The sequence below is a fragment of the Pseudonaja textilis genome, chromosome 2 (genome assembly GCF_049901715.1).
Source record: "Pseudonaja textilis isolate UNSWEBS1 chromosome 2, rPseTex1.2, whole genome shotgun sequence".
NCBI lineage: Eukaryota > Metazoa > Chordata > Lepidosauria > Squamata > Elapidae > Pseudonaja > Pseudonaja textilis.
Genome location: NC_141991.1, coordinates 172,125,153 through 172,144,163, shown reverse-complemented (window position 1 = coordinate 172,144,163; position 19,011 = coordinate 172,125,153). Strand labels below are relative to the sequence as shown.

Below are 19,011 nucleotides of genomic sequence, written 5' to 3'. Positions count from 1 at the left end.
AGCTCTATACATTCTATAACAGGGGTCCCCAAACTTGGCAACTTTAAAGCTTGTGGACTTCAGTCCCCAGAATTCTGGGAGTTGAAAACCGCAAGTTGCCAAGTTTGAAGACCTCTGTTCTATAAACCCCAGAAAACGCCGCTGATAACTTTCTATAGGGTGGAGCAGGAAGCGGACATACCCATTCTGAACTTCCAAGTCCCAGCACAGTCGAGCAACAGAACATACCGAGAGCTTAATTGGATCTCCCTACATTGATTAATTGGTTGATTAATTAAAGGCTGTGTATAATGACTGGATTTCCAGAGAGGCTTGTTATTTCTCACGCAACCAACACCTCCACCTCTTACAATGTTGTTGGCTCGCCACCCAGTGCAGCCATCATGGGAAGGAATGGTGAAAAACCTGGGGGCCCTGCACAATACCTTAGAGATACAACTATAGGGCATGGGAACCAAAGATGGAAGCCTTCAATTGACTCACTTCTGGCAGGGGGGAAAAATAAACTGTTTTGACCAGCTTGAGATAATATATACACCATCCTCTTTGTTCCATATATTTAACTGAGCAGAATGTATCACCATTATTAAGGCATCTGATAGGAATAAGTATGGTCCTCTGTACAATTAAACTTGCAAGGGGGCCTTTCGCTGCATGCTTCATAACGCAACTCAATTTATACAACGTTGTGACTCTTTGGGATGAGACACCTGCTAACAAAACATTGGCAGGACAGCTTGGGCAAGGGTGGTGAATACAGAACACCTTCCTAATGTCATGTATCATGTTACCATCTGGAATATGGTGTTTCACTTTGCATCTCAATGAGTACACAATTAAACAAATGTGTGCAGAGACCTTTGTTACTGCCTGCTGCTTGCAGCCTATCCCAACAGCCCATCTTCCGAGGCAGAAAGCTTCTGAAAAGAAGAGGTCCCATCTTCTCATCTGATGGATTGTAGGGGGTGAGATTTTAGGCCTGTACCGCCTTTTGCCATTTCTAACCATTTAAAACAGCCCTTTTAGCTAAAGTTCCTGGAAGCTCATCACCCTGAACCAGATTGCGAAGCGGTGAAGTCGGTAGCTCGTACTGTTAAACGTAAAGAGTGAAGCTGACACTCAACACAGTCAGCACTGGGATTTGTTTCTTTACACTAGAAACAGGCACTCAGTCAAGTTAAGGCAATGGTTTTCCACCCATTTTATCACAGCAGCTCAATATAGAAGGGCAGGTGTTTTTTGTTTGTTTGTTGTGTTTCCGGAGTTGCTGCCTTAAAAGTACTGATAATCAGAAAACAGTGATTGATTTATGCTAATCTATTTTCTGCCACACGCTAACAGCAGGTTTACTGTCTGGGTATAAAGATCCACTTCCAACAGCGAGTACATTCACTCCCAATTAATATTATTATTATTTTTAGAGAAGTGAAACGTTTTCTTGGAGGGGGGCAAAGGCAAAGAGGAAAAGGAGTTCAACAAGCTGTTGAATCAGTTAGCATGCTACTGGAGTATAAATTCAGAAAACCAAGATGAGGGGCATGGAATGAGGTCTCCACAGTGCAACGTTTAATGGCAGGTTATACTTCTTTCGCCTAATAATGATTGATAGATTTTCCTCTTTGCATTTACCTCTAAACCCATTTTAAAGGCCCAGAGCCCAAGGTCTGCACCCTGTGACAAACATTCCCTTAATTATGGAAAAATGTGTTCAATTCATTAGGTGCATATGGAAAAAAACCGAGTTCCTTTAGAAGAGGCTGGCCAGCTGACATCTCAAGTAAGGTGAGACCCCTCCCTTTTCCTCCCCTCCCCCCCAGGTCAAAAGGCCTGGGCCTCAGCGAGCAGAAACCACCACTCACCTTATGTTCATCGCGAAGGTGAGCATCGAGCTCATCCGTGTGCTTGGTCTCGTAGTAGCAGAGTTGGCATTTGTAAGGTCTCAGCTCATTGTGCTTCTCTATGTGTTGCTGTAGACTCTCATCGCTGGAACAGGTGAAGGTGCACTTGTCACAGCGGAAAACGACTCCCTGTAAATATTTGGACAGCTTGGAACGGCAAACTTCTATGGGAACCACTCGCTCTTCTATTGGGGCGAAAAAGAGATGATAAGGAGAAAGGACCATTAACAAGGAGAGTTATTTCTGCTATTTCTCCAGATGCCCAGGGATGGTCACTTCAGTTTATTTTTCTAGTACAGGTAGTCCTCCACTTACAACCATTCATTTAGGGACCGTTCAAAGTCACAACAGCACCCTCCCGCCACCCAAAAGTGACTCATAATCATGTTGCAGCGTCCCGGGTCATGGGATCACCTTTTTGCGACCTTCTAACAAAGCAAAGTCAACAGGGAAGCCAGATTCACTTAATGACCATGTTACTAGCTTAAGAATTGCACTGATTCGCTTAACAACTGTGTCAAGAAAGGTTGTAAAATGGGGCAAAACTCACTTAACTGTCTTCCTTAGCAACAGAAATTTGGGGCTCAGTTGCAGTTGTAAATCAAGCGCTATCCGTGATGAGCCACGGTGGTGCAGTGGTTAGACTGCAGTACTGCAGACCGCTTCTGCTGACTGCCGGCTGCCTGCAATTTGGCAGTTCGAATCTCACCAGGCTCAAGGTTGACTCAGCCTTCCATCCTTCCGAGGTGGGTAAAATAAGGACCCAGATTGTTAGGGGCAATAGGCTCACTCTCTGTAAACCGCTTATAGGGGGCTGGAAAGCAGAGAACTGAGACAGAAAATGGGTTATAGGCGGCTATTGCTATTGTCATTAAAATGCCGCCTTTTGCCCGTTTTTTGTCTCAATTCTCATCAGAGCCATACAAATTAGGAACATGGTTCTAGCTTTGCAAATATGGCCAGACTGTGACCTTGGGAGTAAATTTCCCTCAATTCATTCATTATTTTTGAGTGCATACACAGCAGCTTATCCAGTTAGTTACTGAATCATAAAGCCAATTCATTCATGATAGATGGAACAGGTAATGCAAAGGCTGTTCACTTCTTTTTTTGTTCTAGCCATGATTCCCCAAAGACGGTCCTGAAAAATGGGAAGTGTTTTCCAAATGCTGCTCTTTGCCTTTAAAAAAAAAAGGGGGGGGGGAGGATGGAATGCAACAGGGCAAAGTGGAACAATAAACATATTAACTGGCTACATCGGACTTCAAAATCGTTGTAGGAGGACATTTTTATTTCTACTGGAAGTTACTGCGAGCCTGAACACTATTATTCCTCGACAGAAGGACTTGAAATTGGATGCTAGTGCATAGTAGCTGAATCAGAAATAATAAAATTTTGACTTGATTACAATACAGGCAACAGCTTTTCTCCAAAACAGATGCTTGTTTAGCAATGTTAAGACTTTATACTGTCGATTATTGTTGCAATGAGTGGTTGCTGTGGGGCTTTTTGGGTTTTTTTTTTTTTTGATGGCATAAAATGGTGTTCTAATCAAATTTGCCACTTTGTTTTTTTGGATCCCATTGGTCTTCGATTAGTCTCTTAATAGCTTTTCTCCCTCTTCTTCTTCACCTGTGTATATTTGCCAACTGAAGACAGCCTTTCAGGGATATGATGAAATGCCTTGTTGTTATTAAGGTGTTTCTCAAAAATCCCCATTGTAGCTATCAAGATTAAGAGCAACTCCTTAGAACGAGCTTCGAAAGAACCAGCACACAGGAAGACCCGGTGATGACCCGGGGCAAGGCACAGAGGCAACACAGTCAGTTGATAGTTTAAAATGCCCCTTTATTGCTTCATCTTTCCCTCAAACGCTCCAACGTTTATGGCAGGTCCCAGAGCAAAGAGCTCTCCCTCTCTCTCTCTCCCACACACACACACACACATCACACACACACTCTTCCAGCAGCCTCTGGCTGTGAGTAGTCCAGCAAAATGCTGTTAGCACAATAGCTTCAAGGCAAGAAGTCCAGCGGGTCAAGAGAACCAGTCAAGGAATCCAACGAAGCAAAGGAACAAGACTCCAGACACTGGCAACAGCACACCAAAATCCATAAATTCAGTGTGTTAGGCATCCAGAAAGTATCCATGATATCACTCCGAGACATCTCTCTCCAAGGTTGAATTTATTAGAAACAGATCTAGCATGTCAAAGGCAATTTCCCAAGTAAAATTATTTTCGCGCCTTACACAGAATCCACCTTCTCTCCTCCCACGTGTACACTTCATAAATCACGGGCACCAATTAACTGCCACTGGAATTACTTAATACGACATACAGAATAACCTTGAACTTTTCAATTCCTCCAACCCTCTGTGAGAGAAAAAAAAATGTGGCAGCTGAATTTTAAAGCTGACACAGTGCTTGTTCCAACAAACGCCCCTCCCCACAGTGTCTCCTTAAGTCTCAGTCCCCAGGCGTGCTTTGTAAAGAGGGGTGGAGTCATTAGGTCAGCCTGTGCTGTTCCCGCCTCATCTCCACTCTCCGTGCTCAGGGATCAGGAGGGGGTCTGTCCTTGCTTATTGCCTGAGCTCCATTGCTCATCTCCACTGCCTGCCCTCTCTTCCCCACTCTCTTGGTCGTCCTGCTCCTGTTCTTCCCTGCTGGCAAGCCACCCCAAACCTGAGGGACCCAGAGCTGCCTCGTACTGCTTCTCCCTGAGTTCCTCCAAAGTCAACGAGACCACCTCCTCAACCTTAACCTGCCCTATCTCTGGCTCGTCCTCCTCCATGGACAAGCTCCAACAGGGCCATGACAGACTCTTTGAAATCTACCAACTTCATGCAAAACCCAGCAGAACTTTCCTTTCCTTTCTTCTTTCATGGAAGAAGCGGGGGGGGGGGGCAGAGAAAATACACAGCAAATAATTCTTATGGCCTATTTGCAAGAACATGCATCTGTTTCTAAGGTTCTTGATATAAATAGTAATAATGTGTGTGCAATTCCTAAGTTTAAATAAAGGCATTTCTTACAAGGGAAAAAAAATTGTGTGCTTTAATAAGTTTGAATTGTGCTGCTTCTTTGGAAGAACTAAAGTCTAAACTACTAGAAAAACGATTAAAATTATGGAGGTGGCAAGAATGGTTAAGGCACCAGACTAGAAAGTGGGAGACTATGAATTCTAGTCAGGAAAGGCAGCTGGGTGATCTTGGGCTAGTCACTCTCTCTCAGCCCAACTCATCTCCCGGGATTGTTATTGTGGAGAATATAGGAAGAAGTAGTTGTATTAGATATATTCACCCCCTTGAGTGATTTGTAAAAATAATAAAGGCAGGATACAAACAAGCAAACTCTAAGAAAATCATTGGGATAAAAGGTTACAAGGAAACAAGTAAATAAATACAGGTAGTCCTTGACTTAAGACCACAATTAGAATTGAAAAATTCATCATTAAGTGGGGCAATTGTTAAGCAAGACATCGCATGATCGTGACTTGCAACCTTCCCTTCCTGCTTCCTCATTGGCTTTGCTTGTTGGAAGCTGTCTGGGAAGCCCGCCAATGGTAATCACGTGACTGTGGGAACGTTGCAACAATCATAAGAACTGGCTTTCAACACTATCGTAACTTCAAATAGTCACTAAACGAACGATTGTAAGTCGAGGACAACCTGTAAGCAAGCAAGCTACCATGCATGCCCAGTAGCAAAGAGGAAGAATGATGTTCATCTTTTGAAAGAAGTCAAACAAATAAGCTATTCCTGAGTCATGTCCAGGGATGGGATTCAATTTTTTTAACAATCAGTTCTGTGGGTGTGGCTAGGTGGGCGTGGTCATGTGAATGGGCAGGCGTGGCTTATTTTTTGCAGCACCCCCCCCCTGCACTCCATTTTTTTTATTTTTTTGCCTCCTGGGCAAAGCAGTAAGACAGAGAGGGGAATCCCAGCACAGCCGATCGTCGGAACAGCTGATTATCGGGAGGAGGAAAAAAAACACCAAATACCTTAAGGAGTGACTGGGCAGGGGAGAATGCAATCATCTGTCGGGCATGCGTGCGATGTCACACATGTGCGATAAGGGCTGACTGGGCGGGGAGGGAAGGGGCCAGCCAGGGGTACAATTTGCTGGTTCTCCAAACTGCACAGAATTGTAACAACCGGTTCTATAGAACCGGTCTGAACCGGTAGAATCCCACCCTTGGGATTCACAGCCCCAAATAATGCGGAAGTTTATGTTCAGTCAAGAGCACTTTATCAACAAATGTTATATCTCAAGGTCTCCTATGGAACCATGGCACCTATGTAGGTTATTAATTATCTGAGAAGTAGCCTACAAGAAAAGCTTAAACAAAGTTAACTGTTAGCTGCCGCTTTAAGCTTGCTTGTGCCTCGCTACCATGGTGATAGTCTACCATGAGATAGTCTGCCAGGAGAGTAGTTGGGAGGGAAAAAATGAAAATGAATGCTTAGGGAAAATGAAAGTAACTGCTGTATCTCCCTGAGAAGCTGCCTCAAGGTCACCTGACTGGGAAAAGAAGGCAGCTGCATACCAACTGACCGTTCCGAAAACACTTTGCATGAACCTGATTGGTCACGGAGGGGTGGTAAGTGATGGGAGGGAGGGATAAGTTGGACTTAGGGATTTTGGCGCACGATTCTCCATTCTGGCTAGGCATTACTGCACTACATTTGACTTCTAATAAAAGTATACCTTTCTCCCAAAATGGAGCCAAGGATCGGTTCTGTTTAGATGTTTAAGTGGTGGTAGGTCTGACAGTAACTGTAATTCAAAAGCCAGATCAAACATTTACTGGGCAGCAGATAAGTACTTGGTTTGCCTTGTCAAAGCACCTCACGTCACGGGTGACCCAAGCACTCATTTCCCCTTTCTTCCCATTAAGAACAGCCTGAGTTCAGGGCATGATATAAGTGCATCACCCGATGCATTTCCTGTGCACAGAACAGGAAAGGATGGCATGCCTTCCTCCTCCTTGCTACAATGAAAGCAGAAATCACTCTGTAGCCATCTGAACTTAATGGCCGGTTCTTTAATCACAGAGATCTTAGCTCATCATCAAATGCACCTTTCATTTCAAATTGTGGTCTGGGGGAATCTGAATTTCCTATTTGCTGCTTATACCTGCAGAGGAAGTGTTTCCGTGAATTTAAAAGAAAAATTGTATTAATGAGATTCCAATGGTAAATATATAGTTACATTAGCAGGGTACCTGTGCTTCCCTATGAAACTATTCTGATCGGGCAAGTTTTTGGGAGGAAAATAAAGGGGAGAAAATTGTGCCTCCGCCTACCAGCATCTATCGGTATTCATCTGGTTAGCGTCCTGTCAATGTATAAGAGAGTTCAGGGCTGCTTGGAAACTGAAACAGTATTTTCTGTGTGAGCAAGAAAGAGACAGCAAGGAGCCTGGGTGTGGCTTAGCTCAACTGTTCTGTACTAAAGCTGCTTGGTGTTGTGAAACTAAAACTGGAACTCCTCTCCTCCGCTTGTGTTTTGCATTTGGAACAGATTTCTTTTCAGGTGGGTAGGGGAAGTAGAACTCCTTAGCATCAGAGTGTGTTAATAATAATATACGAAATACTAATGCTCTGGCGATCATTTCAAAAAATCCTTTCTTAGTGAGCACCTGCAAGCCAAGAGGAACATATGTGTCAAATTTCACGTTTATAGGCTTTACGGTTCTGGAGATTTTGTGATGAAGCGTATGAGGTATTTCGCTTTTATATATAGAGAGATTTGCCTCGAATAATGCTGAAATTATTATCGCTCTCTAATCTTTGAAAAATCAAGGCCCTGATACTCTGCATTTACTGTCCTGATATTTTTTTAAAAAGGAAGTAAAAGCAGGCGAGGGAGAAAAATAGTCTTCATACTTTTAAATAATTATCATTTTATTCTGCTGACCAAAGTGAAAAAGTGATTCAAGATATTCACTTTTTTAAAAAAAATTAAAAGCCTCTGGTATATATTATTTGGTAAACTGCAAGAAGCACTGGAAAAAATGTCAGGGCATTTATTGAAAGCCTGCATGAAAATTTGATTTATTAGAAGGTGCTAGCTAATTACATTATGTGGACTAAATGAGAAAACGTTAACCTTTGGCTGAGATTTCAACCGCCCTGAGAATAAAGGTGCCAAAGGCTTCAAGAGAGCTAGTTTGTTAGGAAAAGCAAGCTCGTTTACAAGTCAGAAGTAATTCCTTAACTACCACCACAACCATGCAACAACTACTTTAAAAATCACCCTGCAAATCTTTGTAAAGTACACAGAATCCCTGTTCCACTAGGCCCGTATGAGGTTACTTGAAATCCTGCTTAGGTTGGTGTTCCAGTTGAATGACCGAATCAAGCAGCTTGGAACTGGCTTAGGCAGATTGATAACATCCTGTTTAATGAGAAACAGTCTATAACTTTTTCTATGAGATCTTTGCTTCCACACAAGGATACTTAACTCTGGCTATATAGGAAATTCCACATGGTATCTTAATTGGATCTGAATGGAAACAGAATGTATGCATTTTAATCCAAACTCTACCTAAGTTTCTCTAGCACATATCTGAATTTGTTATTTCTGATTTCCGCTGGAATAGAACAGATTTCCTCTTATTCTGAAACCAAGAAAGCATAACATGGCCTTCAGTTGCTGTGGCCATTTTTTCCCCTTCTCCCTACTTGCAAAACTTTTTTGAGTTTAGAAATCCTGGGAGATTACCTAATACACGTGATTGTGGGTGAAAACGCCTAAATCTCAGAAGATTCCAAAAAGAAAAAAAAGGAAAAAAGAAATAGGCCAAAAAAAAGCAAAATATTTTTAAAAACCTCGGAATCCGAGTTAGCTATCTTCAGCTTTACTCGTTTGGAAAGAATTGGCATTCAGAGTTGAATACATATAAGTATGATGGCATCGGTTTTTCCTGTGTTGTAACAGGTATTGATCAACATTATACTAGAAAATAATGTTGCATATTACTCTGTATAAATTAACGCTGGATGTTACTTTGGACAGCCTGCTTGGTTTTCACCCCAAGTACAAAAGGATATTTTTTCAGGAATTGTTATGCTACAAAGGGAAACGGTATGCTAATCCTTCTCAGTGCTGCAAAAGTGCATCTGCCTCTAGCTCATCATCCAGAATGCCAGGTCCTGATCCTGTAGTGCTAATATAGCCGCACCATATAGAACACAACTGCTTCCATCTAAAGACTTACTGTACTTAGTTTAAAATACCCTTAATTGATATAGTTTTAAATTCCGATGACACTGACTAAATAATTGCCAAGGCCAAGTGAAACCTAGCACGATTTCTGCTTTTCAATATTGCATTGATTTTATTCTACATCTAATTTTAAGATTTTTTATGACTTGCTTAACTCCCTAGAGCCAGGGGTTAAGGGAAACCCAATTTCATTGAAGGCCCCATCAGGGTTGTGTTTGATCTTGGGGGGGGGATAGCCGGGGGGGTAATGGCCAGCTCGACATCACTTGGCCTGCCTGGACTCTGTTTTTGGCCACAGTGTCCTCCTGCACCCTCTGCCAGCAAAAATGGAGTTGGGGGAGGGGGCTGTGTGAGGTCTGAAAACAGCCTCTGAGGGCCACACACAGCCCTCATAATCCTGAGTTCTGTTTTCGCTGGCAGAGGCACTGCAGGCTGGTCCTTTCACTGTTTCCAGGGCAGCCCTGCGGGCCAGATCTAAGCACCCTGCGGGCCAAATTCAGCCCACGAGCCTTGAGTTTGACACCCCTGCCCTAGAGCCTTGAGAGTAGAAAAATATATGAAGGAATGAATGAATTAATTAATTAATAAAAATATTTATGAATACATAAAAACTCTTTCTGCAACCATACATCTATTTAAACAATGGGAGAAATTGATTGCATCTCCAAAACAGGAAGGAGGACCTTAAGATGAGGATTACAAGGAAGCCTTGATGCAGGAAAGTAAGTTCCCTTCAGCAGGTCAATATACCCTTTGCTACTCCTGCTTCAGGGAGATGAAGAATATTTTTTAGCTAAAACATTCATAATCCATGAGAGGGGAAAAAACAGGATTTATTTCAGACCTCTGTCCCTTTGATTCATAGGTGACTCTTGGCCAATGCTTGGATGAGCCCATGATGTTTTCTTGACAATAATTTTGGAAGTGGTTTGCTGTTGCCTTTTTCTGAAAGTTGGGAGTGTATCAAAGTCGCTCTGTTAGCATCATATCTAAAGCAAGACTGGAACATTTCAATCTCTTTGTTTCTAGTCTGAGGCCTTTCAGTTCTACACCAAATTGGCTCTTATTCCAGTCACACATATTTGTAACTTGGGAATTATTTAAGCAGCCTATCCTTCGTAGTAACAGCAGAAATGAAACCTAGAATGCAACAAGATCGGCTTCTCAGAGAGCGTTAACACAAAACCCACACGGGTTCGAATTCATATTCCTATTTTCGCCCTTCCTCCAAATCCCACTCTTAAATCTTCAAAAGCCTTTTTGCAAGCTTGGGAGACCCATAGGATCAGGCTCTATGGCCCTGTAACTCCCATAGATCTAAAGCTCAACTGAGACAGCAACGGTTTTCTTCACTTCAGCTTCACGATTCTGTTAGATGGATCTGAACACCAAAGATATTCCCCCTTTTTGGGATGCTATCAAAAGGGCAACTGTGAAAGTCATTAATCTGCTCTTCCGCTACTTTCAGAGACAACGACTACAGAAGCAGCTCTGGCTTTTCTGCCTCCCCCGTTCAAATTCTCAGAAGCAACAGAAGCTTACAAAGAAGTGGCAAGCCACCGTGTAAGTTGCGACACAAACACAAGAAAGGAAAAATATCTCCTCCCGGAGAGATGGCACATGCTACTCATTGCTTCGTTGCCACTATCCTGCTGAGGAACGCTACTCAGCGTGCAATAAGGCAGAATTCCACCCCAACACATGGGTATGTGGCTTCGATAGCCAATAGACCATCTCAAAGCATCAAGGCTGATAACTATGGGCAAGGTTCCCAGCCAAGAGGACTCTAAGCAGCTGTCTTTTCAGAGCATATAAATCTGCAGCCAAGAGAATCAGATATTATTTTACTTTTTCAGCAGGCTAAATGCTTTCCAACACTATAAAGACTAGGTAAGGTCTGATGCCAGGCATAGAAAGACATCCTAGGCCTAAAGTGATATATGGAAACAGGACCCGTGAGCATTTTTAGGATAGGCACACAATTACAGAGCTTGTAATGACAGTCTTCATCCGGAGTACAAATGAGGAAAGCATTGAGTTGCGGATGGCAGCAAATCAGCACACTTCTTGGTGCCTAGGAGAACACAAGAATTGCATTCACATTTCTATATATCACATAAACGAGCAGGCTTTTGAAGGCTGGTAGCCACAATGGACAGGCCAGGGCCTTCTTTCATTTCAAGACTTCCAATGAGGGTTTTTGGAAGCTTAACCGCTTTTAAGGCCACACCTGGAATACTGCATCCAGTTTTGGTCACCACATTACAAAAAAAGATGTTGAGACTTTGGAAAAAGGTCAAAGAAGAGCAACTTAAGATGATTAAAGGTCTGGAGATTAAAATGTAAGAAGAACGGTTGCAGGATTTGGGTTAAGCTATTCTAGAGAAAAGGACTAGGGGTGTTCTGACCCAAACCTGATTCCAAGAAAGCAAACACAGGACAAAGGCAGCAGTATAATATGTTTAAGTTTCAGCTAAGAATCCTGTTTCTTCACAGATAAAAGGCTGCTTCCAACTAATTAGCTCTGACAAGAAAGAGCCTTGCCAGGTTTTTTCAAGTCTGACAAAAAACAACAGATAAGAAATAGTTTACAATACAAGAGTCTTCAAATACCAACTGTAATGTCCATGAGGCTGAGTTCAAAACGTCTTTGCCTTCTGCAAAGAAGGTTAATTTCACAGCTGGCTTTTATCTTCTTGAAGGAGGAGCCATTACCTTGCAGCCTTACTCCCGAGTCCCCTGTGCTGTTGTAACTGTTCTTTCCTCCGAGCAATCCTGCGCGCATGCGCATTTGCACAGGCTCCTCGGGAACCTCCTCATCACTGCTGCCAGCCCCCACAATCTCTGAAGGCAGCAGTCCACTCCCTAATGGTCTTGGCCCCTCATCTGAGTCCTCGCTCTCCTCAGCCATCTGCACCTGCTGCCAGCTAACCACAACAAGGGGGGACAGATAGCAGTATTCCAGTATTTGAGAGGTTGCCACAAAGTGGAGGGGGTCAACTTATTTTCCAAAGCACCAGAGGTCTGGTCAAGACACAATGGATGGAAACTAATCAAGGAGAGAAGCAATCTGGAATTAAGGAGAAACTTCCTAACAGTGAACGGCTTTTCGTCAGAAGTTGTGGGTGCTTCAACACTGGAGGTTTTAAAGAAGAGACTTGTCTGGAATGAGCATGGGTCTGAAATGGTATGGGGTCTCCTGCTTGAGCGGGGATTGGACTAGAAGTCCTCCAAGGAAGGGGTCGCCAACCTTTTGGACCTCAGGGACCACCAAACTCATAATTTTAGATCCCAGGGACCACTAACTGGTTCTGTGGGCGTGGCATAATTTGTGGGTGTGGCTTGGTGGTCATGTGACTGGCTGGGCATGGCTTGTATGTAAATATTATAAATATTTATAGAAATATTGAATTTTTTTATAAAAAAAGAACAACTTTTACCCAAATCAGGCAAAGTAGGCAGGCAGATTGAGTTGCTTACAGAAGCACAGGTTCACTCAGAGATCTATCTATCTGCCATCGGCTAGCTCAGTCTGTCACATAAAATTTCCTTACAAGCAAACTCATAAAATTTGCTAGCAAGCAAACTCACAAAATTAACTCACAACACACCATGTATGTAAATATTGATTTTTTTAATTAAAAAAAGCAACTTTTATCCAAAATCAGGCAAAGCAGGCAGGCAGATTGAGTTGCTCACAGAATCATTCAGTGATCTATCTATCTGCCATCAGCTAGCTCAGTCTCTCAAATTTGCTTGCCGTGAGTCTGCACTGAATGTGCTTGCAAGCAAAGCTTCAGTCCTAAGGGAGGTTTGGTTGTGCTTAGCTAGAAAGCAAGAATTCCAACCATTTCCCGCTTCCTAGCTAATCTAAATCTCCCAGCACAGCAGAACAGATGACGGTCGGAAAAAGGAAAAATAGCAACTTAGCAGACAAGTTTGTCAGGTAAGGAGTGAGTGGGCGGGGAGGGTTCCCACGGGCCATGGGGGCTGAGCAGCTTTGTGTTTTTGTGCAGCCTGGATTAATTGCTTTGGTGGGGTGCTCTGGGGGTGAGATTTCTCTGCGGCCCACCCAAATTTTCTCAGTGGGCCATGACCAGTGGGCCGTGGCCCACCGATTGGCGACCACTGCTCCAAGGTCACTTCCAGCTCTATCCTGATTAAGCTTTCTTAGGTTTTTTTTTTTTAATTATGTTTTCATGTGATTCCTGTCTCAGAATGGTTGTGAGCAATGATAGCCAGAGGATGATCTAGAGCAGGGGTGGGGAACGGTGGCCCTTTTATGACTTGTGGACTTCAACTTCCAGAATTCCTGAGTTAGTATGGCTGGCTCAGGAATTCTGGGAGTTGAGGTCCACAAGTCATATAGGAGCTATCGTTCCCCATCTCTGATCTACAGCAGGGGTCCCCAACCTTGGCAACTTTAAGGCTTGTGGACTTCAACTCCCAGAATTCTCCAGCCAGCATCCAAATTTTGATTGCATATGATCATGGGGATATATCTGGCTGAGGAATTCTGGGAGTTGAGGTCCACAAGTCATAAAGGAGCCATCGTTCCCCATTTCTGATCTAGAGCATTAAAAAAAGAGAGCGCTATAAGCCATATGTGTATGCCATCCCTATATTATCTGGATGCTGAAAATTGGCAAGTGATCATGGATGTTGCAATTCTTGTATTCTCCCAGGCACCATGTTTTCCAGAGAGTAATGAGGAGCCACATACAGAGATCTTGGAAGGATCAGTGATACATTCTTGTAAAGTTCTTTACCTCTATGAAGGACAATATGGTCGATCATGTTCCGTTTATATTTGGTGTGGTAGAGACAGAGAGGACAACGGAGATCTTTGGGTCCTTCCTCGGGAACTGCTGAATGCCCAGCTTCCACATGCATAGTAAAAGCAGATCTACAAAATCAAAGAGTAGTACACAGGCTCAGATATAAGTGGGGAGAACCTTAACACTTTGAATAATATTTTTTGTGACAGAAGCTACAGATATCAACATTTACAGGCATGCTGCACACATTTGTCAAGACAAATTTCTTCGACTTAAGGAACAGTGGGTTTTAGTATTCCCAGGAACTGATACAAATGAAAGCTAGGTCTGACTCATATTAAACGGTAAGGGTGTTGTGTCAACCCAGACATTATGTTGTAAATCATGGCTTATGGCTTACTATAATTAGCTTTTTGTTTATTCATCAAACCACAGTGACTGCAAACCATAGCTTAGTTGATGAATGAACTCAGCCACATTTTTTACTTTATCTTTTTACAAATATCTTTGCTCGCAGTTTTTTAAAAGTAGAATTAAATATTATGTTAACCAATATCAATACAGATTAAACCTAATTAGAATTATATTAATGAATATTTGAATACAGGTAGTCCTTAATTTACAATTGAGCCCAAAATTTCTGTTGTTAAGTGAGACATTTAAGTGAGTTTTGCCTCATTTTATGACTTTTCTTGCCACAGTTGTTAAGCGAATCACTGCAGTTGGTAAGTTAGTAACCCGGATGTTCAGTGAATCTGGCTTCCCCATTGACTTTGCTTGTCAGAAGGTCGCAAAAGGTGATCACATGACCTTGGGACACAGCAACCGTCATAAATGTGAATCAGTTGCCAAACTGAATTTTGATCACATGATCATGGGAATGCTGCAAAGGTCGTAACTGTGAACAATGGTCATAAGTCACATTTTTCAGTGCTGTTGCAATATTGAACTGTCACTAAATGAACTATTGTTAAGGACTACCTATACTCAATAGATCAATGTTACATTGGCACCAATCGCAAATGTATTTAAAGCAAAAGTATAGATAACCAGCATGTATTCCAAAGGGAACAGGGTGGAACATCCTACAATATGGCCACAGAGAAGCATTTTAAGGAAATAAAGGAATTCATCTCAAAATAGAAAACTTATCCATTAATCCATAATATCTATCCATCCATCCAAATAGAATGGAAAGACCATATTCTCCTGATTTGAGATATCTGTACGTACCTCACAGGGCTGTCAACATGTGTTTACACACAAAAAATACTGGGATGCACCAAATTTTGTTTGCAAAGTATAAGTTACCCAAATTGTATGCAGACTGTATATGAACTAGGATATATTCATGCAGGATAACTGCAGGTTCATATAATTTATATCATTTCTTCCCAAGGACATACACCTAGCCAAATGCAACTCCATTTTCACAGTTTTATCCAAAAACTCCAGGAACCATTTGTGAAGCTTCTTTTGAAAAGCATTAAAACCAACTTTAGGGAATTCAAAACTTAAGAGAAGGAAGATTTTGCTGACTGCAGAACCCTACAGAGAGTCAATAAGAACTCAGTATTATATTCCCCCAGGCAGGTTTCTAAATTCTTCTCCCTTCAGGGCAAATGTCAACTTTAACTAAAGAGATAAGGCAACGGCGCTGTTGGAAGAGCTGTGTTCGCAGAGTCCCTTCTCAGCCTCAGCACACACAACTTTACTAAAGCTGCAAATATACCACTGCAGCATAGGCAGCGCCTAGGTCGGGGTGTCAAACTGGCGGCCCAGTCTGGATGCGTCCCACGCAGGCCACGCCCACCCCAGCTCTACAAAGGGAAAAGCATCACAATATGTCATGTGATGGCCACGTGACATGGTGAGGTTGACACCCGTGGCCTAGGCTATTTCTACATGACACAACTGCAATCTTTGTGTTGCAGAGTGAAGACCATGTTAGAGCAAGGACCATAGGAGGACCAACCTATGCAGCTGTTAGCGGAAGTGTGCATGCTTCATACACCAATAGTTTACACATTCTCTGTCCTATGCACATTTCAGCTGACAGAGATTATCCGTAAGCTTGTGGATTTGCAGTTTGTGCTGCCCACTGGATTGTGTTCCTGGATTACAGACAGAACAATCCCAAGGACCCTAAATAAAAACCACATCCATTTAAAGACATTTTGTATGTTTTGGGGAGGTAAAGAGCCCTTACAGGATCAGCCTCCACCGATGACAAAGTGGATTTCAGGAGGAAGCAGCTTACTGCTTTCCACACTTCCCATGGAAAAGAGTGAAGTTATAATTCTAAGCATATGTAGTCTATTGGATTAAGTGTTCAAATTTTTGTAGGTATTTCTAGCAATGTGGATTACAATTCCCTTACTCTTTTCTACCGTCTAATCTCAGACTCTAAAACTGCAATCCCATAATCACTGATCTAGGAATGAATCCAATGTAATATCCTTCTGATCTGATATTTATCGGGTTGCACAATAAAGCAAATATTTTTGTCTACTTTTCCACAACGAGGACTAGAAGCACGTTACACCTTAGTACTGCTAATAAACAAGTGGGTGTGTTTGCAGTATTTAGTCCAAGAAGCGCCTCCCCCCCCCACATTTTGTAAATGGGACATAAACAACAAGATATGGAAGTTGAAGTCACAATATAAGGGAATAGAAGTTGTGTCAGCCCTTCAGGTAGTTCAGACAAGAAGCACCAACATTGAGCACTAACATTAACTTTATTTTAAGGTTAGAGTAATAGAATATTTGCAAGTCTGAAAATATCTCTCCCCTCCCTTACTTTTACTCTCCTGAAGACCAGGGAAGGTCCCTTCTGAGATGCCTTCTCCAACCTATCCCTTCTTTGGACTCACTTACCAGCCTGCTTGTCTAGATTGCAGCTCTGCGTTCTATCTCCCAAGGTCATTCCAACAGACCATTACAAATGGCCAGGTTTGAATGAATAGCTGCTTAATTGGCAACAGAACAACCCCTTAACTCTCCAGTGTAGCAACTTACTTAAAGCCTGTGTAAAATGAACAGTCTTTGCACTTGAACAACTTCTTCCCGCCGTGCTTGTCACGATAATGACGCCGAATGCTCTGTATGTAACCCGAAGTGAATTCACAAAATTCACAGTTAAGGATGGCTTCAGCTTTCTGGTCTCCTCCAGAAAGTGGGACAGGGCTAATGTTGTTATTATTCCTTGCCAAGGCTGCGGACTGATAGTGGTTCAGTTGTTGCTGGACATCTGGAGGTTCTGAATAAGAAGAATCTGAAAGGGAAAGTAAACAACTATTTAATATTAATAACAAAAAGGGGAGAGAAGGAAAGGAGGGTAAAGAAGGAACTGAGTTTGTAATTTAACTGCAACGCTAGATCAATGCTGCTCTAATTCCCCCCCAATTGGTTCTAGGAAAGTTGGTTTTTATTGGTTGAATTATTGTTTTAACATAGTTGGCAATCAACATTATGGGTTTATTGTATTCATTTGCTGCTTGGGCAGACTGGGTCCCAAAAGGTGGTTAAACATACTTTTAAATGTAAACTAAGGTATGTAACATGAGGTGTAGCACACAGTGAATTTTATCGATTTCAACTCATGAGCCAGCTGTTCATATTTATTATCCACATTATAAAAATAACATAGCCTATTTCAGGGTATTAAAAATGAAAGTGTTCTTGAAGTGGATCCGGAAGCTACAATTGGGGCAAATCTAAAAGATACAGTCTCTTTCAAGTTGAGTTTGACTCATGGTTATGGCGTAGAGGGTTCTTGGCAGCAGTAGAAAAAAAAAAAAGGTTTATCCTTGCCTTCTGCTGAGATGTTCTTTCAACTTTCAATCCATCTTAAAGCCCTGGGATTTTCTAAATAGTCCACATGCTAACCAAGTCCAACCTGGCTTAGCTTCAAAACATAGATAAGATCAGCCAAGTGCTGCCACCTACTGAAATACTAAAGAGTATCGCAGTCGCATTGTGAACTGTTTGGAACTACCATAGTATAAACATTATTTGTGGGTTGAAGTTACTGGTCTTACCCCTGAAAATTCTACCAGTCACAGTATAGAACCTACAGCATATAGAATACTGCCTCATAACTTAGCTTTCAGGTGGAAATTAGAATTTTCTTTGGATGCCTCTTGTTTTTTTTTTAAAGTAAATCTAATTGCCACCAAAAGGAGGATCCAAGTACACATAATATAATTCTTTTTTTTTTTTAAAGTATGCACATCTACCTTTTCCTTTAGGAATATTGGATCTGGGCTGCAAAAAATGAGAGTTAGGGAGTTTTTCCATTGTTTTCTGTATCTTTGTTGCCACTGAATTATCAGATCAATTCTGGCAGTGAAGATTTGGGAGCCCTAACTTTACAGGTAGTCCTTGACTTACAACCATTCATTAAGTGACCAACTTCTAATGGCAGTGGAAAAGTGACTTACAACCATCACTCAATAAAACCATCACAATCGTACGATCATAGTTTGAGCATTTGGCATTTTATTTATGATGGTTGCAGCATCCTGGGGTCATGTGATTTCCATTTGAATCTTCCTAGCTAACTTCTGACAAGCGAAGTCGAGGGGAGAAGCTGCATTTACTCAATAACTGCGCGATTCACTTAACAGCTGTGTCAAAAAAGGTCACAAAATTGTGCACGGCTCCCTTCACAACTGCTTTGCTTAGCAGTGGAAATTCTGGTCTAACTGTGGCTGCAAGTTGAGGATTAACTGTATGAAATAATAAACACGTCTGGAAAACACTGTACGAAGGTTGAAAATGAAGGAGCTTCTGCCTGCAACAGGGAAAACATCAGTCTTATTCCAGAGTCGGTAAAGGGAATATGAAACGTATTTTTTTGCAGATTTTAGCCCAATGAGGAAGGAAAAAGGACTATGCGGTATCAGCAGGCAAATTAATTTTATTTATAAAATTTGTGCTATTCAGGTAAGCCTTCAACTTATGACCACAATTGATCCCAGTGGTGCTATTCTAGCGTACCGGTAGCGCCAAAGATCAGTGGAGACCGAATCCGTTCTCTCTGAGGAGCTGCTGTTGGGCCCATCCGCCGGCCCGGGGGGCTTCCATACTGTCCTTTATCCC

The 19,011-nt window shown here is 42.2% G+C and overlaps 1 protein-coding gene across 25 annotated transcripts in view; it reads right to left on the bottom strand.

Annotated features, from left to right (window-relative positions):
• The window catches only part of ZNF462 (zinc finger protein 462), a 156,359-nt gene that overhangs the window by 12,132 nt on the left and 125,216 nt on the right, over positions 1-19,011 (bottom strand). For all 25 annotated transcript variants that reach the window (XM_087926478.1, XM_087926480.1, XM_087926477.1 and 22 more), the window contains 3 exons: positions 16,927-17,182; positions 13,898-14,034; positions 1,860-2,083 (listed from right to left, as the gene is read on the bottom strand). In XM_087926478.1, coding sequence (XP_087782604.1) covers positions 1,860-2,083; positions 13,898-14,034; positions 16,927-17,182 — 617 coding nt within the window. The remainder of the gene's footprint in view (positions 1-1,859; positions 2,084-13,897; positions 14,035-16,926; positions 17,183-19,011) is intronic.